This window comes from Melospiza melodia, chromosome 4, assembly GCF_035770615.1.
Source record: "Melospiza melodia melodia isolate bMelMel2 chromosome 4, bMelMel2.pri, whole genome shotgun sequence".
NCBI classification, from domain to species: Eukaryota; Metazoa; Chordata; class Aves; order Passeriformes; family Passerellidae; genus Melospiza; species Melospiza melodia.
This window is the reverse complement of record NC_086197.1, coordinates 57,315,251-57,336,542: the sequence shown is the minus strand read 5'-3', so window position 1 is coordinate 57,336,542 and position 21,292 is coordinate 57,315,251. Positions and strand designations below refer to the sequence as shown.

General features: G+C 45.5%; 2 protein-coding genes across 5 annotated transcripts in view; one reads left to right on the top strand and one right to left on the bottom strand.

Annotated features, from left to right (window-relative positions):
- Positions 1 to 6,648, top strand: part of CNOT4 (CCR4-NOT transcription complex subunit 4) — a 76,656-nt gene extending 70,008 nt beyond the window's left edge. For 2 of the 4 annotated variants that reach the window (XM_063154785.1, XM_063154787.1), the window contains 2 exons: positions 4,233 to 4,445; positions 5,238 to 6,648. In XM_063154785.1, the coding sequence (XP_063010855.1) occupies positions 4,233 to 4,445; positions 5,238 to 5,539 (515 nt within the window). In that variant the 3' untranslated portion in view covers positions 5,540 to 6,648. The remainder of the gene's footprint in view (positions 1 to 4,232; positions 4,446 to 5,237) is intronic. The other 2 variants (XM_063154788.1, XM_063154789.1) reach the window with 1 other exon arrangement.
- An 8,074-nt stretch (positions 6,649 to 14,722) lies between these two features.
- On the bottom strand, positions 14,723 to 20,091 carry LOC134418014 (uncharacterized). The gene is made up of 5 exons (XM_063155864.1): positions 19,914 to 20,091; positions 18,085 to 18,273; positions 16,942 to 17,077; positions 15,217 to 15,390; positions 14,723 to 14,918 (listed from the first exon to the last, which is right to left on the bottom strand). The coding sequence occupies exons 1-5, from the start codon at positions 20,089 to 20,091 to the stop codon at positions 14,723 to 14,725; spliced, it is 873 nt and encodes a 290-aa protein (XP_063011934.1).
- Between the last annotated feature and the right edge of the window lie 1,201 nt (positions 20,092 to 21,292).

Genomic DNA, 21,292 nt, shown 5'->3' with positions numbered 1-21,292 from the left:
TCTCATATGATGATTTCCTCTGATTTTATTTTACTTATTTGACTCTTTTCTATAGTTGACACACTGTGTGTCTTGGTCGCACATATGACATACTGATGGGTTCTTTGAAAATAAATAATTGCAACCAAGATTGGCAGCAGTGTTTGCTTATCAGTGGGACTAGAATATTTAGAACTTGGAGTGAAGGTATTTAATGTTTTTACTCAATTAGCATGAAAATAGGCTTTTGTAATGGCTTGGAATGCAAGTTATGTAGACCAAAGAAATGCTCTTGCTTTACCTGTAATGTAACAGTCTTGTGATTTTTCCTATTGGTCGTTATTTACTTAAGCATGTACTGGGTGAATTTTGCTTTGGATTTTACCATAGGCTTGTATCAAAATTGGGACAATGATTTGAAATTATCTAGTCACTGTGGAATACTCATTTTAGTGGGCTTGTCTCACACTAAGAAAGCTGACAGTTGTGCTATCCCATCAATATAAAAGATTGAGTGTGTCAGTGTCACCAAAATGGCGCAGCCAAATTAGAAACACCTTTGGGTCTTCATTGCAGTGTCATTGTCAGAATTTTGGAGTTCACAGAACAGCCTTTATCAGTGCAGCAGACACTTGTGCACACATCTTCAGAAGTACTGATTATGTGCAAGAGAGCAGTATTCTGGCTTGGCCATTAATCCTCTTCATGGCCTCTCCCCCAAATACACACAGCTTTGCCTGATTTGAAGGAGGAGTGCTAAGGCATTGCAGGTAGAGAATGAGGTAAAACTGCTTGACTGTCTGGTAGGATGTGATAAGGGGGCAATGATTTTATTTAGAAATTCATTAAGTGACTAGTTTTATACAAATTAATGTTCAGGCTTCTCAGAATGTATTATTTTTCTTAAGTTAACTTCAAATGTTTTTTTATTTAGACTGGATGGACAAGTTGCATTTGTGATGAAGCTTTTTTTTTCTTTTCTCATTCTAAGACAGTGGTTGACTTTGCAAATTTTACATACAAGTGCTTTTATTTCACATTAACATACCACCTCAGACAGAGGAAAATTTCAGTGCTAGACATGTAGATCTGTTCATCCCTGTAAACACAAGTTTGCACTGGACCAGACAGGATTATGAAATGCACAGTGAGGGAAGACCAGAGTGCAGGCTGTGTATTTGAGAATGTTTTTCATGTAAATAGTTGTGCTTTCAGTGATGCTTCACCAGTGATGCTTCACCAGTGATGCTTTGTTTTGGGAGACAAAGGGCATGAGGGGAGGAATCTCATATTTATCTTAGTTTATAAAACACTTTCTTTGCAGTCATCTGGGTTTTACTTTTTCTTCTGTGTTTTTCCACTATCAGTGGGCATGCTGCTTTAAGCCTTTTTAGATTAGCCTATGGAAGGAGACAGCATTTTTACTCAAGAGAGGGAAACTGTTGTATTGGTTCTCACACCCCTAGGTTGTTCACACCCCTAGATTGTAGTGTCCAACTGTAAAGTCTGCTAATAGTCAGAAAATTACTTCTTCCAACCAGTTAACTTTAGAAGTAGGGAAAGACAATATGCAAATGCCCTTTTAATTACATCTGTATTAACTGAGAACTAGCTTTTTCTCATTTTTAACTGTAGTCCTAGCTTCATCATGAAGCATAGACATATTTAACAGGAAGAACAAACCAGCTGATGGATGAGTAATGATTTCTGAAGAAATGGTTTTCCTTCAGTTGGTAGAAGTAATTTCCCGTCTCTGGGGTGGATTTGCATTTTCGCTTAGGCTGTTTAAAACATGCCATAATTCAGCAAAAAGGTGCTTGGGTTTTTTGTGTCAGGGGCCAATGTTTTTGTCCTAACCTGCAACACACCTGTTTGGGAAAGACAATAAATTTTTTGTAATTCTCTATTTTGTCACTTATATACCTAGGAGCACAAGATTTTATCAAACTGACTCTCTCATAGATAGCAAACAACACCATTTTGGTACTACTGAATCCTTTTAGGCCTTTCATCTCTTGACTTCTTTGAATCCAAGTAGATTTTGTTCAAACAGTTGAGGTAAAGAGCAGTCTTCCTCAATTTATTATTTCCTGTTGTTTTGTGTTAGAGAGGGTACCAAGCAGTGGTGCACTATGCCTGCCTCAGACAGCAGTGTTTCCTCACCAGAAAGGGCCAGCCTTTTCCATTTCATGAGATTCTTGTATCTAAACACTTGCTGGCTTTCTTGACCCTTTTGTGTGCTGTATTGTGTCTTTTTTACATGGAGATAACATGACAAAAACATACATATTTTCTTAGCCCAAGGAGACCTAATGCCCTATGACATGAATTTTCCTATCCTGTTCCTTGTAACATCCTGCAGACTTTGTCTTAGTCTTCCTCGATGACATGTTGCAGGTAGTTTACCACGGGTTCATTTTCTTGCACAAGAGCTTTGAGGCATGTTGGGGGTTAGTAAAGTTGGTGACTGAGACCCTTGCAGATCCCCAGCTCACAGGTGTTGAGATGAGTATGCTTGCTTGTGTAGTAAGCATTTTTGTGTGCTTTTTGCATTGCAGTAGAAGTAAATAATTAAACAGAGCTATTTCTTTGCACAAGATTTTTGAAGCAGCAGCGAGGAAAAAAAGTGGAAACTAATGATGTACAATGCAGAATTGTTGCAGTTATTTCTGTGATTGTGAGCTGGCTACCTTTGTTCCAAAAGGTTAATTTAAAACTTGTCTCAAATGGGCTTATGGGTGTTCTAGAGGATTGTGAACCATATCTCTTGAGGACATTTTCTACTAATACTTTCTAAAACTTTGATTTATTATATTTAATCTCAGGATTGTAGGTTTTGATGAAAAACATGTGGCACTTAATTCTTTAAAAGCATTTATTCTGTGCAATAGTGTTCCAAAGGAAAAAGGAGGAGCTGTGAAATGACAGGATTTCAAGTAGTTTTCTTGTTTGGTTTTGGGGATTTTTTTCTCCCCCTCTCGTTACTAAAAGGTGATTGCCCAGGACACCACTTTTTTCTGAACATTCAGCTTTACAAAAACTGCCAGGGCAGGTTTTGATAGCAATTGAGACTGCTTTCTTTACTCTCCAAAATAAGGTTGTGAGTTAGTGATGGCCTCTGATTTTCCAGGAAGACTTAAATCTGTTCTGTTGATGATGAAGTATCAGTATTAGGAAAGTATCTCTTTATAACAATTCTGATTGAGATCAAGGTCCTTTCCTCAATCAGGACAGGCAGAGATGTTTGGGGGGGGGGGGAAGGTTGTGTTCTAGATATTTGTCAAAAAGACAAGCATGTGCCAACATACTGCCTAACTCTTCCTTTCCAAATAAAACTGACCACAAGCTAATGAAGTATGACTTCCTGTATGAGATGATAAATACTGGAGTGCTCATGTCTGGTTTGTCCTGCTTTGAGATACTCAAAACGAGAGATGGATCACAGAACCAGATAGTTTGTTCTAGATAGCATGGTGTTATTTTTGTGTTGAGGGATCATTTGCTGTAGCCACATTATTCTGTTGTCCTTTACAATATGTCTTGAAATGTTGAGGCAAGTAGTTGAGACTTGACTGCTTTGGTGTCTGGCTGGTTTGCTTGTTACCAAAGTTTTGAGGATACTGCTGTGTCAGAAATTATTCTGAAAGATCTTTAAAGAATTTTCACTACTGTTCTTCAACTGCAAGAGGAAAATTCACTCCCTCCAACTTCATTACCATTTTCTTCGGAAGAACATCTCTAGGGCTGTGAATGCGCAAGCTATAGCAAAACAAAAGACATCTGTGATTTTCCTCAGCCTCCCTGGTTCCATTTCTATTCCAAAGCCCTACCTAGCCTTTCTTCATTTTGGTGCACATCACCCTTTTGAGCCTGCTGCCCATCAATAAAGCAGCCAAATTGCAGCAGCTATTCTCATCAAGTACCTGGTAGATTTTCCCCTGTAAATAATAGAGGGAGAGCCACTGTGTCCTTGGTTATTCGAGTCTCTGAATCAAAATGGGGAAATACATATTGGGGGAGGAGTTATATCTTTCCCCCATTCCCTTACACTTTGTTTAAAACCTGCCAGCCCCTCTGAGTAATTCATCAATCATGGAAACACTGACCCTAGGTTTTGGACAGGGGAAGTATTAAATTATTAGCTTAAAAAGTAAAAGCAAAATCCCATACCCCACCAAAGAAGGACATCTGTTTCTAACTTCAGCTTTTTATTTTTTTATCTTTCATTTTTTTTTTGTTGGTAAATCTCCCAGACAACAGCAGTTCTGTAGAGAGTTTAAATATGAAGGAATGGCAGGACGGGCTAAGGGCACTTCTACCGAACATTAACATCAACTTTGGTGGACTGCCCAATGCTTCCTCCCCCTCCAACGCCAACCACAGTGTACCAACGTCCAACACTGCCACCACCGACAGCCTGAATTGGGACAGCCCTGGCAGCTGGATGGACCCCGCAATCATCACAGGTAACCGTTTCTCACTCCTTCAGCTCCACTGGCAAACCATCCAATGGGGATTTGGCACAAACTGATTTACATCTGGAAAAAAAAAAAAAAGAAAAAAAAAAAAAGAAAAAGTCAGTATGCGGTGGTCTCTTCCAGCTTCCATCCACAAAACCTCAAGGGTCCAGGAACTTTTGTGGAACCTCTAGGTATAACAGAGCGTCACTTAGGCCTTTGCAATGCATGCCCAGGACCTTTGCAGGCAGTCAGGTGGAGCAGTGCTTTCCTATAGGGTCAATCTATAAGGTGTCCCTTCTGCTGGATGGCATGTCCGGTATGTGCGTCGCTGGTCCTGAGGCACTGGAGGCAATCACTGGACTTGGTTATTTAAAAAGGGACATACTCCACTTGTTTATAAAGCTCTCTTTTATAAGGCTGTCTGGTTGTGTCTCCCTGTTAGAGAGGCTGAAGCATGAGTCAAGTAGGCAGAGTAAAAGGTGAAGCATAAGTGTACTGGCAGCTTAGTGTGGTGAGGTTATGTTGACAAGGAGGCAGTTCTTGAGCAGAATGTTTGATAGGAAAATGTGTGTTTTATGCAGAAGTGCTCTGAGGGTGAACTCTCTCCTATCTCGATTTAATGTTAAATGTTTTTTGGGCAGAATAATTATGCATAATAATGTAAAATGCATTTTCTGTACAAACTAATCATGTTTTTTCATTGTTGCTTTTTGCTAGGTTAAATTGACCTCCTTCATGGTCAGTTTGTCGCTTCTCCTCTGACTTGCCTGTACCCCTGTTTTTTTCTTCTTTTCTTAGGTATCCCAGCCTCCACAGGAAACAGTTTAGACACTCTTCAAGATGACAATCCTCCACATTGGCTAAAATCTCTTCAGGCCCTCACAGAGGTGGACGGCCCCAGTGCAGCGCCATCACAGACGCACCACAGTAACCCCTTCGGCACACAGATCCCTCTGCACAGAGCCAGTTGGAATCCCTACTCTCCTCCTTCAAACCCCACCAGCTTCCATTCCCCACCTCCAGGCTTTCAGACAGCCTTCAGACCCCCCAGTAAAACCCCCACAGATCTACTACAGAGCTCAGCGCTGGATCGTCATTAGGAAAGGAAGAAAAAGAAAAAAAGAAAAATAAGACCCAAAACGTTAGAAATGCAGGAAGTGTCCCACCCTGACTCCTCCCCACGCCCACCTACTGTTCCTTGTCATATCTTTCTTTCTGAAGAATCCAGTTCCTGATCAAACTTCCCCCCCAAATGCAATGCCATCACAGGGTCATGACCATTCTTTTTGTTAAGTTTCTGCAGAAACAGTGTTTGAAATACGCTGTTTGAAATACTTTCTAACCATTCTAAGAAAAAAAAAAAAAAGAGAGAGAAATCAAAATGCAGTCTCAATGCTTCAGGAGAATATTACTGTCTTACGTCTTTTGCACATGAGTATTTCTGCCTAGTGGAAAAGTGTCAATCTGCAGTAGGGGAAAAAGTGCAATGCAGAATCAAATGCAAGAACATAAAAATGGTATTTAATTTAAATGAAGTTACTGAACATGTGGGGCAAGCAGTGGCCCAGCATTTATTTTGCATTCAGTGTGGCACTACACAGGGAAATTGCTATGTTGGGGTTGGTTGTTTTTTGTTGGTTTTTTTTTTTTTTTTGAGCAGGGGATTTTATTGCATCAGTCAGAGTTTGACATGAAGTGTGTTGAAAGACAAAACACTTATAGCTATGAGTAACTGGCATGTTGCTAGAGTGGTTTAAAGAGGGGAGAATAAGATTTTTCTTTAATTTTGGCTTTAGATTTCAAGTAAACTTTAATGTTTTAAAAGTATTCACAGATTTAATACCTAGCATATACGTAATATAATTATAAGCAGCTGAAACACGAGTGATATTTACTTCAGTCTTTCTGTCTCCTCTGTCAGTCTCTCTTTTTTTTTTTTTAAAAGATTCACCTGATTTGGGCACTCTGGGATAGCACTGCATTGGGGCCACATGATCACCATCAGGAGCAACCTCTGACCTCCTCTGCCTGCAGCTTTTACTTAACCCTGTAGTTTCTGGACGTTTGTGCAGTATTGAAAAGACAGGAAAAAAGAAACAGATAAATAAACATGGTTATAACCTGACGCTAAAACTAAAACCAAGGAAATGTACCTCTTTCTTCAGAATTAAAACTAAAATCTTAAATAAAACAGAAAACTTGATGATGACTTCATGTTTGCTTTCTGATTTTTTTAACCTTGGATTTTTAATTACTGCATCTGGTAAAAAGTGTATGCCATTGCATGTTTGGGGTTTTCTTATCTAAACCAGAACTACTTTATCATTGGAAATATTGCTTGGTTTGGTAACTTCTGTATGGAAGGGTGGAAAAAGCATAACACTTTAAATCTTTTAAAGGGATTCTGTTGTCTTTACTCATGGCAGTAGCTCGAGGAATCAATCTCTGTTATTTGTGCTATCATTTTAAATCTGAAGCATGAAAATCTTGTTTGTATTTTCTGAATTAAATGCCATGGCACTTGGGGTGGATAGCATACAATAATATGCATGACGATATGGCAGATAATTTGTTACAGTTCCCTGTGTTCGTCAACAGCCTTGCATAAAAGTTTAAAATATGTCACTGCACAGCAGGAGATGAAGAGCTCTTAAAGGACAGAAGGCCTCCAGTAAGCTTTTATTCTTGGGAGCAGACATACTTAAAACCTGTAACCTTGTGGTTGGGCTGCTGTTTGATGTAGCTTAGGAGGGTGGCAGCAGAGAGCCTGAAATTCTAAAGGTGCCTGTGCAGAAGGATCTCTCACCTGATGTGAGCTGCACAGTTCAGGCTGGCCGCCTTCTGAAAGTGTTGGCTGCTGGCAGGGGCAAGGAAGGGAATTTCCATTGATGAACCCTAAATGGGGATGGGGTGGGGTAAGGAACTGGCCTGTCAGGAAGTGGGAACAAATGCTGAATCAGCCACTGGACAGAGGAGCAAAGTCTTGAATCTGCTCAATGTGTTTCTAAATATCCTGTTACACAAAGCAGGACTTGGTGGCTGCATGCTTTTGCTCTTCTCTCACTTGCATTGCCATGTTAGTGCTGGATTTATTACTCTGTATTAAGGGCCTGTATGTGCTCTATCTGATCTGACAGCATTGCTGCAGATGAGTCATGTGCCCTAGTTACCTGGGGGAATGTGCACACCCTTTGATGCCAGTGCTCCCCAAAAAGTAAACTGTGTTTTTGTCACCCAGCCATTTCCTGTAACTGCTGCTGGTGGGAAGAGAAGTGCTGCAGGCTGGAATGGCCTCATCTATGGCAGTGCCTACTGGTACCAGTGGACTGGGGGTGCAGCCCAGCAGGAACTGTCTGCTGGAGGTGTTGGTGAAGATACAATTCATCTTTGGTTTGGATTTTTTTTGTGTCTCCTTCCACAGTTGATTGGCAGTTTTCCACCTTTAACATTGTTTTGGAAGGGTGCTCTTCCTGACCCTGAAAATAAGCAAGGCTCCAAAGCAGCTCCAACTGCTTTCCATGTACCACAGCAATTCCTGAAGCTGATGCCTTCTTCAGTTTTTTACTTGTCCCTTTGCTGCAGTTTAAGGGGTGCTGTGGCAGCCCTGTGCCCATGGTCTGCTGCCACTGGAAACCAGGTTTTAGCTGCCTGGGAGACACTTCCTCCCTGCTGCCATGCAGCACCTGGTGTGGTTGGCCTGCCAACAAACCCTCAGCCTTCAGGAAGAGGTTTGCAACTACAATGCTGCCTTCTCCTTATGGTGCTGCTTCCCCAGGAAAGACTTCTTGGTGGGTAATGTTGGCATTACAACAGTAAGGTGTATCAGTGATCAGACTGATATGTGCTGGGTGCAGCTTTTGTCACATTTAGCCTGTTTTTGTGTCCACTATCTGATGTGGATTCTTCATCCCCTCAGTTGGGAACCAACCTGGTGTTGCACTCTGTTCAACTGTGTGGAGCTTGCCTGGGTTTTTCTCCTGAAGTTTTGGGTTTACCGGTAAGGGGGAGGAAGGTGGGTTTTTGTTTTATTGGGGGTTTGTTTTTGGTGTGGTTTTGGTTATTTGTTTTAATCAATTGATGGAGTTTTCCTATGGCAAGAAATTCTATACAGGAACATTTACTGAAAAGAGAACATCAGTGCGATTGTCTTAGTTCACAGTCTATTGTTTCTTATATTGTGTGGATACTTGCAGTTTTTTCATGTGTTAAGCAAAGAGCAGTGCTTGACTGAAAGGCTGGTGACACAGGACTGGCAACACATTTGGTAGATAATGTGTAAAGGATGGGCCAGACTTCTCTTCCAAAATGTGCTTGAGTATGTGTTGAGGGAAGGTAGGTGATTGTTGGCCATGAATGTGTTGGTATATGAAGCTGTGTGGCATTTTTAAACTAATTTACAATTCAGGTGCAGTAATTTGAGGGTGAGTAGTGCTGGATTGATAGTAAGAGTTCCTGCCCTATGGCTTCCCCTCCCCATCTTTCTAATATCAAACAAGGGAATTATGTTTTTTCTAGATACAGCAAGGAATAAAATGTCACCTTCTGGCTGAGGTGAAGAGCCATTGCATGAATTCTTTTTCCTTTAAAAACTTTCATTGCCTGGTTGGAAATCAAGTGTCAGCAGGTATGTGGTGTTGTAAATGCAGTGTCTTGAAATACCTGTTTTAATCACAATTAAAATAGAAAATAAAATTTAAAAGGGCAAAAGAAAACAGCTAAAAAGGGAAAAAAAGTTAAAATGTTAAAAGAAAAGTTAAAAAGTATTAAGAAGGGTCACTTGCAACTGGCACGTGCTCAGCATATACGGGTTACTGTGAAGTTCAGTTTTCCTCCTGCTGGGAAAGCCCTGGCAGTGCCCTGGGCTCCCTGTGCCTGGCCCAGGGGTCAGGTGTCAGCCGGTGCCCGGGTTTGACCCGGCCTGGTGACCTGAGCAGCAGCTGCTGGCAGTGAGGGAGGCTCTGGTTCTCTGCTGAGCTGATCTCAGGTGCATTCACCCCTGGCACCCCCTGCCTCCTGCAGCTCCTGAAACGCTGCTGCAGTGCTGCTGCTGGGGCAGGCACTTCAGCGGGGCTGGCCGACACCGACTGGGTCAAACCGCACCTTCCCCTGTCTCTGAGGATTTCCTGAACTCAACTTTTGTTTTTCTTTCTCCATCACAGAATCTTGTTCACTAAGTTTTTTTCCCCTTAGATGCTCATATAATCATAAACATTGAAGATGTTGGATTTTAGGGAAAATGGGGGATGGTTTTGGCTTTGTAGTTTTGTTTGTTCTGTTTTAGTTTGGAGTTTTTTTATAATTTGGTGGAGTCGTCATGCTGCTGTGGAGATTTCTGGCTTTTTTTTTTCTTCTGGTGGGAAGGAAATGGTCATGCATCAATTTCCATCCTTATGCTTGTAAAAGAGCTTAGAAAAATACACTTTAAGAGCTTGTGGTTCCTGGGTACTTATTGTTCATCCCTCTCCTCAGAACATGTGGAAGCTACCTAGTTGGTAAAGGAGCTTGGCACTAGTGTTGGTCTCTAGCACACAGAAATTCACTGCTTGGTAGATGTTGCATTGCTTGGGGCTAATTCCCTCTGGGGAAAGCTGTTGTGCTGGGATAAAAACTCACTGCTCAGAACTGAGGTGTGTCAAGAAGCTGAGAGGTGGCAGGCAGAGTGCTTGAAGGGTTGGGGGACTGGGGTTGTCACCAGCCTGACTTGAAGGGCTTGTAGGCACTTGTAACATCTTGAGGGGAATGACCTCTCCTCCAGTCCAGCTGGAGTTCTCAGGGTGGCCAGAGCTTGTACTGTGCAGTGGTGTTTGGCGTGGAGCTGTGCTTTGAGTGCTTGTTGCTTTACATCTCCAGTAGCGTGTGGCTGCATGGCCAGCTGTGGATGTGCTTGCCACTTCACTGGTGTGTGGTCATCTGTTCCAGCTGAATGCAGATGTAAGGGCTTGTGCTCCTTCCTCTTTGCCCTTATCTCGGCATTTTTTTCCTTCTTTGGGATGTTCAACTGATAGCCATGCCCAAAGATTCTTAGCTTTTTCGTATATTTGTAGCTTTGCAGATTTTTAAGATACAGTTGTATGGTTTCTAGTACCTTTCCTGCCCTCACATTTTAGAACAGTAAGCTAAACCTTTCTAACACATTCTTGAAATTTTGTTTAGTCTTATTCTTAAAAAGAGAATTTCTGACAAGGATGTCTTGTTTTCCACCAGAACTTGAGACATAACAAGAAATAGGGCATAGAAGCCCTGGGGCTGACCTAAGGGTAGGTTATTGGGGCAACTGTACCTGCTGGATATACTGACTAATTGCACTTGTAAAAATGGTAGGAATCCTTTATCACAGGTGTGTGTATAGCCATATCTGCGCACCCAAAAGCTTTCATTCAAGAATTGCTTTTTATCTTACCTCTCTTAATATTTTTTGGAAAGTTTTTGTCTTTTGATTCCAGGCAGCAATAGGAAGGAGCTCTTGAGTTCTCTTCTCTTAATAGTTGAGACCATAAACAAAGCTTCTAAAGAATAAAAATGTGAATTATCATCATAGCTTTGGGTTGCAGTGTAAGAAAAGGCATAGCCTCAGGATGCTGTGATCCACATGCAAGAGTACTGTTAATGAGTAAGGTGTTCACCTTCCCTACTTTTCTGGGCTATGCCTTGCCCAAGACACACTGCTGTTATGTTTCTGTGGCAAACTGAGGGCTCTTCAGATGGAAATGGCCATACAAAGTTGTTGCCATACAAGTTCAGGGAGCTGGAGTGACTTGTGGTGCTCAGAATTGCTGCATTGTGAGGGTTTGAGGTGAGTTGGGTGACCTGGCAGCTGCAGATTTGTTACTGGCTTTGCTCATGAACAATACTGGTCTAGGGGGGTCTGATGCAATGCATTAGGTGTGGAAGTCATTTGAACAGAGGTGGCATCACTGCAGAGGAAAACAGTACAGAAAAGTCCTTTTTAATCTAAAATCTGTGGGAGAGTGATCTGCCTGACATCTGATGGTCAGGAGATTCCATCTCCTACAACTCAGGTGAGTCTTTCAGTGGGATACAGGCATCACATAGTTACTGTTGTCTCCTGAGAAATCTTCATAGATTGCTATTTCTTTTTCCCAGTCCTCAGACTTAAAACTTTGACAAAAATGTGTGTGTTTGAGGTGCATAGAGAGAGAATGAGACTTGCTCAGCTCTTTCCTCTTCCTACCAGCACTTAAAATGTTACTGTAGAAAGCTTGTACTGCCAGAAGGTGGCTGTTGTTTTCAAGGTCACAATGAATGTGTTTTTATAATTTCATACCTTTAGTATTTGGATGTTACAGGTCCCAGCACTAATCTTGGCCAGATCTCCAGAGAGTCTGAGATCTCTTCTGCCAGTGCTGAACAGTCACAGGAGGCTGGTACACCAGCCTTCACTGGAGAATTTCAAGTTGTGACCAAAGCTTGTTTAGCTCTTTTGAGATAAGCATGCAGGCTGAGGTTTACAGTGTAGAGTCTGAAGGTTAAAATCCTGTTTATAAAAAGAACCAACTGGGAGTGCATTGTTCAGACACTCAGCAGAAAGCTACTGCTTGTGAGGTTTGCCTGGGACATCATGGGCAATGAGTTGGCCTTGCAGCATCTCCATCCCACTTCAGATGGTTTCCTTCAGTTCCAAGGTCCAGCTCTCTGCAGGATATTGAATGTAAATAATTTAAATTTTAAAAAAAGGTGATATATGTGGTTCAGTGGATGCTGGCTCCAACAGGAACCTCTGTGTAACATGGCAAGAATGCATGGGATTATAGTCTAAGAGCTTTACTTCTTCCAGTTTGCAAATTACTGGAAGCTTCTATAGAGTTGCTTTCCTCCTCCCTCCTCATTTGGTAAATAAATGCAAACTGTGCTTCTTGTTGCCTCGCTGATGGTGCCTTCATGAGTTGAAGCTGAGTGTGGCTCTTCACACTTTCACTCAGCTCTTGCTGTGCTGGTTCAAGGAGCTGAGGCAAAGACTAAAGGGTAGATAGGGAAACTTGTATGGAGCTGACCTTCCTGCCCTTAGCCCATATTTCTTCCCTTGGTTCTCCTGCTGCTTGAGATGACTTTTGAGGAAGACTGTGTTCTCTTTCTTGCTGGAGAAATTTGGCTAGGACAATGATTTGGGATCAAAGAGTTTTGTTAGGAAGCAGAGTTTGCATGCACGCATTAAAAAAAAAGTCAGGAAAATGTTACTCCCAGGAAACTTTTCAGTTTTGTCAAGTAAATAATTTTTAAAATACCAATTGTATAAAATGCTTGATTCAAGTTGACAATTTTCTCTGTACAAAAACTACTGTGTCAGTTTTTTATTGAAAATGCCAGCTTTTAGTCATGACACTTCATGTGAAATGAAGTTGCTGACAAATCAGCAACTTTCTAGACATGTTTGGCAAAAGATTTTTATATCTGCAATGTGCATAATTTCAGTTTATAGTGAAAGCAGATGTCAATCTCTAATAGTATATAGCAAAAAAAAAAAAAAAAATCACACTTCTGGTTTTCAAGCCTCACTCAGATCCAAGGAAGAACAGAGTCCCAAATGTATTTTTTCAACAAAAATCTCTTTGGAGAGAGAGAAGATTGTAGTGAGGTTTTTTGGATTCATTAAAACATAACAAGGGAGAGGAACAGAGAAAGAAATAGATAGGGAAAGTCTCATTCCCATCCTATTCAATTTTTCTTTTGAACAGTTTACCTTGAAACGGGATTATTCCCCTCCCTGTGCATTAGACTTGGCTGGAAGAAGAGGGAGGAGAAGGTAAGGTTAGGATGTGAGCTGAAGGGAAGCTCACAGCAGGTCTTGTTTTCCCTGTCCTTTCTAAGGCATCAGTTGCCTAAAGAGAATGAAAGATTTTTTTCCTTCTTATGCAGTTGCTGGTAAATGGCCACTGCCAACATCATCATTTTCCAGGGATCTGTAAATGTTTTACTACCTGCTTCCGGACTTCCCATAGCTTGGTCATGTGAAAAAAAAAATACATAGGAGATGAAATTGGAATAGATTCCTTTATTATTAGAAATAGAAAATAACAGTATCCCTAGCCCTTATTCCAGGGAAAAGTGGCAGCAGTATCAACATCTACTATCAAACCTCCTCTTATCACAAGGAAGTGCTGCCTTGCATCTTTTTAAGGCTTCTTTCCTTGAAATGCGATGCAAATGTTGACAGAAATGAAGTCAGCAGACTAAAACTCCCAGCCTTTGTAGCAGGACTGTACGAGTGTCCCATGTTGGATCCTCGAGCCAGCAGGGCGTTCTGGGGTGCTCCTTCTTACTGCCAGCCCCTCCTCTGGCACCACAGCACCTGTGAGATCCCAGCAGTGTCTCTGCACGGACTGATGTCACAGTACTCACCGAGCCTGTGTGCCCAGAGCGCCTCGGGCACGCTGCAGGGCACAGCTGTGTCCTGGGGTGCAAACACGGGCTCGGGTGTCCTGGAGTGCCTGGCCAGGCCCTGCATGTGCTCCTGGAGCACGCCCCTGGACTTCTACCCAGGAAATGTTGGACACAAATACAGTGTTATTGCTTTCTGAATGCAATTGATGATTAGCTCTTTGAGTCCTGCTGTGGGTCCTGATACAGGTGATTTGAATTTCTAATGCTGGAAAAAAGAGATGAAAAACCCCCAAGAGTTGGGTTGGGGTTTTTTTCTTTCCTTTCTGCTTTTTTTTTTTTCCTTCCAGAGCGGGTGTTGTTCTGTTTGTTTTCAGATGTGCTAGATTCTTTGTATGAAAGATAAATTAATGTCTTCCCCTTGACTGGCTAGCTCTGCACTCTTGTCAATACATCTTCCAAGTCGAAGACTGTCCGTATAGAAGTGGGAGGATATGGTGACTTCTGAATGCTAACAAAAAAACCCTTTAAGTCTCTATCTATATTCAACTGCAATTAATTGTAAATGCTTCCAGATATCTAATCTCATTCTTTGTTCCTGGTAGCTGTTTACACTTTCAACCTTTAAAACAGCCCTAAACAGAAAATCAGACTCATGTTCAAAACCTGGAAGTCTATACATAGACTTTAGGTTAAGCCGAGGCCACTCAGACTTGACTTGAGAAGTTTATAACTCGGAAACTGCTCTTTGAAATGTGCACTGCTGGGCAGGGGAGGGAAATAAAAGGATTATATAAAAAACTGTCTTTCAGCATGAAGTGTCAGGTTTTCTCCATTTGAAAACCCAGGTGCAGTAATTGGCTCTTCCGAAATGCTTTCCTGAGCTCAAGGAGTTAACAGCGTTAAAAGGGGCGGGGAGGAAGGAAGTGGAAGGGCAGTTTAAATTCTCAAACCGGCTTGCCGAAGTTGCCGAAGAGCTTGTGTTCCTCCAGGCCGGCGCAGGCGAGGGGCAGCCGGGGCCCGCGGCCGTGCCGGGGCAGAGGGCAGGGCAGGCCGCTGCCCGGGGCGGGGCCGGGCCGCAGCGGCGCCGGGGCCTCACAGCGCCATCTTCCCGCGGGCACCTCCGGCTGCTGGGCTGCGCTGCTGGGAAAGGCAAGCGGGACAGGCCATGGTAAGGAGCCTGCAGCCTACCCAGTGATGCCGAGGCAGGGCAAAGGGAGCCCCGGGCTTCCCTCCCGCTTGGAAAAGAGCAGCGGCTGCAAGGGCTTCGCTGCCGTCGGGGCTGGGTGGGGAGCACGTCAGAGGGTGAAGTAGGGGATTGACTGCTCAAGGACTTGAGCTGTTCTACACTGGCTGCTCCTGCCTGCGGGCAGCCTGCGAGCAGCTCGTCCCTGTGTGAGGAGCTTGGGAGGCAGCGGCAGGGGCTGGTGCTGAACCGTACCTGTGGAAAGCCAGGTTATCGCAGCCTGCGAATGCCCCGGGGAACACGGAGCTGGAGACGGCCGACAGGTGGTAATCGCGCCGGTGGTAGTGCTTGAGTCTTCCAAAAGCGTTCCTGCCCCTCTCGGCCGTGGAGGGGCCACGCTTCCGTCCTCTGGCTTTCCTTTGCTGCTGCCTGCCGGGTGGTGAGAGACATGCCATGCAGGTGCTTGCTTTGGGCTCTGTGGTCGGGCTTTTATTTGCTCACACCCCTGGAAGGATCTGGCATGTTTGTATCCTACGGCAGCGCTGTCACCCAATGATTTTACCCCCTTCCTGTGTTCCCAGAGGGAAGGACTGATGCTGTTTCAGCCCTGCAGATAAGGGCTGCACTACTCAGGGAAGGGCAGGCCTGTGGGGAGAAGTGTGCTTGGTGCCTGTTGAAAGACTGAGATGCTCTCTCTTGCTTGCAGGGATTTTTTTTTTCTCCTTTTCCTTGTGAACTTCTGCTAATGAGTTAGGCTCTTGGTTAAGGTGTATTCCTAGCTGCATGGTCCCTGTTACTGTAATCCTTTGCCCAGGATACAATCCTTTGCTGGACTGTAGTGTGTGCCAGGCAAACTGGGCGCTGCTGCTGCTGAGATGATTCTCTGTGGCTGTGGTCCTGCTACCTCTGTTTGCCCAGTCCTACTTCCCACCCAGCTTTTGGTGACTTTTCTCCCAGCTATTTCCAGAGAAGAGTGCTCCTCCTTTCCCTCCCCAGCCCTGGGCTGTGCACTCAACTTAGCCTCAGAAGAGTGATATTCCTATTAACCATCCTCCACGTACTGTCTGTTCCCTTCTTCCTCTGATAATGGGGAGCTTTTTGTAGATCACCAGGCCCACAGAATCATAGAACAATAAAGTGACCCCACTGCAAGGAGCAGGGACACCTTCAACTAGATCAAGTTGCTCAGAACTCCATCCAGTCTGACCTTGAATATTTTCAGGGATGGGGCATCTGTAGCCTCTCTGGGCAACTTGTTCCAGTGTTTTACCACCCTCATTGTAAACCCCATTTTCCTTATATTCAGCCTTACCCAATCCTCTTTCACTTTAAAATAATTGCCCCTTGTCCTATCATAAGAGGCCCTGCTAAAAAGCTTGTACCCCTGTTTCTTGTAGGGTCCCATCAAGTACTGCAAGGCTGCTGTAAGATCTTCCTGGAGTTTTTGCTGCTGCCTGAATGCCAACTCTCACAGCCTTTCTCATAGAAGTGCTCCAGCCCTCTGATCACCTTTGTGGCCTCCTCTGGGCCTTACTCACAAGTCCACGTCTCTCTTTAGGGACCCCAGGGCTGGATGGAGCACTCCAGCTGGGGGTCTCACTGGAGCAGAGCAGAAGGGTAGAATCCCCTCCCTCACCCTGCTTTGGATGCAGCCCAGGATACAATTGGCTTTAAGGGCTGGGAGTGCCTTTGCTGGGTCATGTCCAGCCCCTCATCCACCTGCACCCCCAAGTCCTTCTCACAGGGCTGCTCTCCATCTGTCCATCCCCTAGACTGTACCAATACCCGGGTGCTGCACATTGCACTTGGTCTCGTTAAACCTACGCTTGATAGTTCCAGATGTGTGAGCAGGAGGGTTGTGAAAGGGCACAGGCGGGTCCCGAGTGTCCCGAGTGGGCACAGCCCGCGTGTCTCAGCAGATGGCAGCAGCGACACTCCCTCAGCTGCCGCTCGCTCCTCCCGCCCCGCCTCCGTACTCACCCGCCGCGGCTCTTCCTCGCCCTGTCCCGCCAGCAGCACACGGCGAAGGAGACGGACAGCGCCAGGATGACGGCTCCGCTCAGCAGCGAGGCGGCCACCGCCATGCGGGACCCGGTGCCCGAGGGCTGCGCGGCGGCTGCGGGCAAGGGCCGAGAGCGGGGCCGGGCTAAGGGAGCCACCCTTGCTCCGGCCGCCGTCCCCCGTGCAGGTAACCCCGAAGGGACGTTCCAGAGAACGTTTAGTAATAACCATTATAAAACCTCATGGTGATGCCAGCCGGCTCAATACACCAGAGAGTTGATGAAAAAAAAAACCCGTATTAATACATCATATTTTTTTCAGATAATTAATATAAAATAATCACACGGGGCAGAAAATAGAAAGCATTTGATGTGTCTTGCATAAAGCATAAAGGTAGTAGACGTTAAGCCCTAAAAGTAGAAAGGAAAAAGGTTAAACAGGAAAAGTAGGAAAAAATTTAAATGTGATAGTTAAAAAAGGGGGGAAAGTTTAAAAGGGAGAAAAGTTAAAAAGGAAAAAACGTTGAAGATGTAAAAAAGAAAAAATTTAAAAGGGGAAAAGAAAACAGCTAAAAAGGGAAAAAAGTTAAAATGTTAAAAGAAAAGTTAAAAAGTATTAAGAAGGGTCACTTGCAACTGGCACGTGCTCAGCATATACGGGTTACTGTGAAGTTCAGTTTTCCTCCTGCTGGGAAAGCCCTGGCAGTGCCCTGGGCTCCCTGTGCCTGACCCAGGGGTCAGGTGTCAGCCGGTGCCCGGGTTTGACCCGGCCTGGTGACCTGAGCAGCAGCTGCTGGCAGTGAGGGAGGCTCTGGTTCTCTGCTGGGCTGATCTCAGGTGCATTCACCCCTGGCACCCCCTGCCTCCTGCAGCTCCTGAAACGCTGCTGCAGTGCTGCTGCTGGGGCAGGCGCTTCAGCGGTGCTGGCCGACACCCAATTGGGTCAAACTGGATCTTCTTTGTCCCCGTTTGGGGTGGCCGGGTCACCCCACCTCCTGCTGCCCCCGCTGCCTTGGTCAGAGCGAGGAAGGGCCCGTGTGGGGGCCGGTGCTGCCCCTGCCCACCCGAGTTATCTCCCCGCGGGAGCGGGGCAGGGGCCGGGTCCCGCCCGAGCGCTCCTTACCCTGGCACTGGGGCGGGGCGTGGCTCCAGGATGAGGCGCTGTCCTGGCGGAGGCAGGCGAGCCTCTGGCTGCCCACCAGCTGGTATCCCTCCTGGCACCAGTACACCAGCACCGAGCCCGGGGACACGCCGGAGCCTCTGTCCACGTAGTAGTATCCATGGCGCGGCGGGGGGAGAGCTGGGCATGGCGCTGGGGGAGAAGGGGACGTGTTAAGTGTAGGTGGTGACAAAGGTCCCCCCAGTGATGCTGTGGAAAGGGCTGCTAATCTCCTGTGTCACTCCTGCAAGCCTCTGGGACATTGTTGTTTGGTTTTTTGTTGTTTGATGGTTTGGGGTTTTTTTTTTTTTTTTTTTTTTTTTTTTTTTTTTTTTTTTATGTGTGTGGTTTTTTGCATAGTCCAAAGGAAATACCGTAGAAAGTCTAGCAGCTTTATCTGGAAAATAAGCTTTTCAGTTGCAGACTCTCCAGTGTGAGCAGCTACTGAACAGCAGAAGTGAGACTGGAAAGGTGCAGGCTGGGGAGAGTACGTAGAGAGCAATTTTTAGGAGGGAAAGGAAGAGAATGTTTTTTTTATAACACAATATTCTGGGAGAATATTGTTGGTTGGAACTTAAAACAAAGAAATATTACTCTCTGCTAGACAGAGAGACTCTTTTTCTTCCCAGCCTTTAGTTTGTAACTCACAACTATTCAGAGCTACTTAATTATCCTGCTTAGACCATCTCTTTTGCATTGCACTAATACCTAGGGAGAGCCAAAAGTTAGGTAGGCTCCAAAAAGAATGGCAGTCTGACCATGTGCTTGCCAACCCCCGAACCTGGATATTCTACCACGAGGCCAAGAAGGTGTGGTAGCAGGCATCATGGGTATCAATATCCTAAATTAAAGGAAAATACTCTGATCAACTCTAATTTAACCAAGCTTAAAACCTGCAGGCAGAAATGTGTTTTATCTAGCTTAGGGGTAACTTCTGTGGGGAATTCAAGTGGAATAGTAAAGCTAATGTGAGAGAAAGGTCTGGTTTCCCTCTGCTTTTACTGCTTTTACTGAGATGGTGTAGGCTTCTAGTCCAGTGGAGCTGATAAGAAACAAATGAGGCTGAGTAAGATCAGACTTTCTCTAATTTCAGCAGTGCTGTTAACAGATGTCTGTATGAGTTAATTCAGCGGTGCCAGGGAGGCTGCTGAGTGCCTGGATCTGTTTATGATTACATTGTCCAGCAGTGGTTGTTATGACCTTTGCCAATAGTCACCATGGTTTGGAGCATGACATGGGCTCTCTGAGCTGCTGCCAGCCCTGGGTGGGTGGTCATCCCACAGCAGCCCTGAGGCCATGTCTCACTCACTGGGGAATGGTGTGTGCTTTGCCCTGGAAAGTGGATTAAAGAAAAATAATCACCCTCAGCAGTTGGAGATTATTTGTGCTTTTAAAAAAAAAATCTCTATTTCTTCCCAAGGGTCGCAGCTGAGTCTCTAGGGGTAGGGATGTGTTCAGTGCTCCCACACCCTGAGCAGACAGCTGGTCCATCATCATATGCATGGATGTTATCGTGGAGGGGGACTTTTTACTGTCAAAGGAAAACATTAAGTGTCGACTTTCCTCCCTGTGCCTCCTGACTGCTTCTGGTGCGACACATCTCTCCCATATCACAGAAGCCGCTGTGGCCACCACAGAAGCCTTGTGGTCCCTGTGCATGCCCTGGGAGTGCCGCTGTGTCCGACGAGAGAAGCACCATCATGCCCTCACACCGCATCCCTGCGCCCTTCCCGCTGGCTCCGAGGGCCCCAGGCAGCCCGCAGAGGGAGAGGGGGGATCGCTCATTTCAGTACCTGAGATGTTGCTCTGCGCCTCCGTCCCGTTGGCAGCGGCTCCGGGCAGCCCCTTTCTGACGTGTCCTGCGCCGAGCGAGGCGGTCCCGGGCCCAGCAGCATCGCTCCAGGCAAAGCTCAGGCAGCTCCAGGGCAGCAGGCAAAGGACGATGCATTTCCCGAGCCCGTGTCCCGTCATGGTCGGGGAAACGCGGCACCATGGGGTGCCTGGCCGCCCCGAGCGCCTGCGGTTCCCCTTGGCGTCTGAGCAGCGATCAGCTGGGCTCTTAGTGCATTAAGCCCTGAGCAGCAAAGCTAGCAGCCGGCACTCGCCTCTCCTCCGTGTCGGCACAAGCCCTGCGTCCCTGCTCCTAGCACTGCCAGCCTTGCTCTCACCTCCAGAGCCCCACGGGGAAGGAAAACAGGTGTGGGGAAGGGAGTGAGAAAGAGCAAAGCCTTAGGATCCATCCTTTACAGCCCCTGTCTGCGGAGACTGGCTGTTAACATCTCTCCAGGTGCTGGAGCTGCACATCAGGAACCCTCCTCCTCCTCCATCTGCCAAAATCCATGTTTGAGCTCACTGCTGAGACTCTTATGCTGCAGACCCTCCTGTGCTTGTCTCATCCTTCCTGCCAGAACCTAGGGCTGATTTTCTGTCAGTGGCAGTGCAGTGGGATATGAGCCACGGGAATCAAAAGGGTTTCATAGCAGCAATTCTGCTGGCTTTGCCACTATGAGAACTGCAGAGAAATCTGTTTTTCCTTTTCCTTTTCTGTGCTTGGCATCTTTTGCCTGTCATTTCAGGCTCTGATGTTTTAAAGGTGGAGGGGCTGTAGTAGCAATCAGCTCTTGCCTCCTGGAATGTGTGCTGCTCTCACCTACCCCACCTGCCTGCTCACTTGTGTACAGCCATGAAGAGAAAAGGTGCTCCATGGTGCCTGAGTGCTTGAGAGCCAGATGTTTTGGAGCAGCAATGCCTTTGTGCCAGGGCTCTCCCCAGCAGCCAGCAGAGCACCTGTGTGACCAGCAGGACTTTGGGGTGACTTTTGGAGCATCCCCTCCTGTAGCTCTCTTCTCTCCTCCTTGCACCCCCTGGCTCTGTGGGTCTCCTTTGCCCCTCCTGTACTGCATCCTTGCCTGCAGGTATAAGGGTTAGAGGCTGTTATTCACTAATAGCATTGGCACAAATACAGCCTTGCATGGAGATGGGTCAGTTTTTGTTCATTTCCCTTTTTGTATCTGTGGCCTTTAGCTGTAGCCATTGTGCTGGGCTGCCCCAGTGGGTTCTGAGGGAGGGAGCAGCTTCTATTTCTAAAACCCAGCAGTGGCCTTACCATCTTAGTGTGATTTACTGTAGTGCATAAAGGAGAAATAAAAAGGTCAGATAGGATCGAGCTCTT

Coding starts and splice junctions, on each gene's coding strand:
- LOC134418014 (XM_063155864.1), bottom strand. CDS start 20,091: ATGACGGGACACGGGCTCGGGAAATGCATCGTCCTTTGCCTGCTGCCC. Junction 17,078..18,084: donor CGCCCCGCCCCAGTGCCAGG/GTAAGGAGCGCT, acceptor CCTTGCCCGCAG/CCGCCGCGCAGCCCTCGGGC. Junction 15,391..16,941: donor GCGAGGAAGAGCCGCGGCGG/GTGAGTACGGAG, acceptor ACCACCCGGCAG/GCAGCAGCAAAGGAAAGCCA.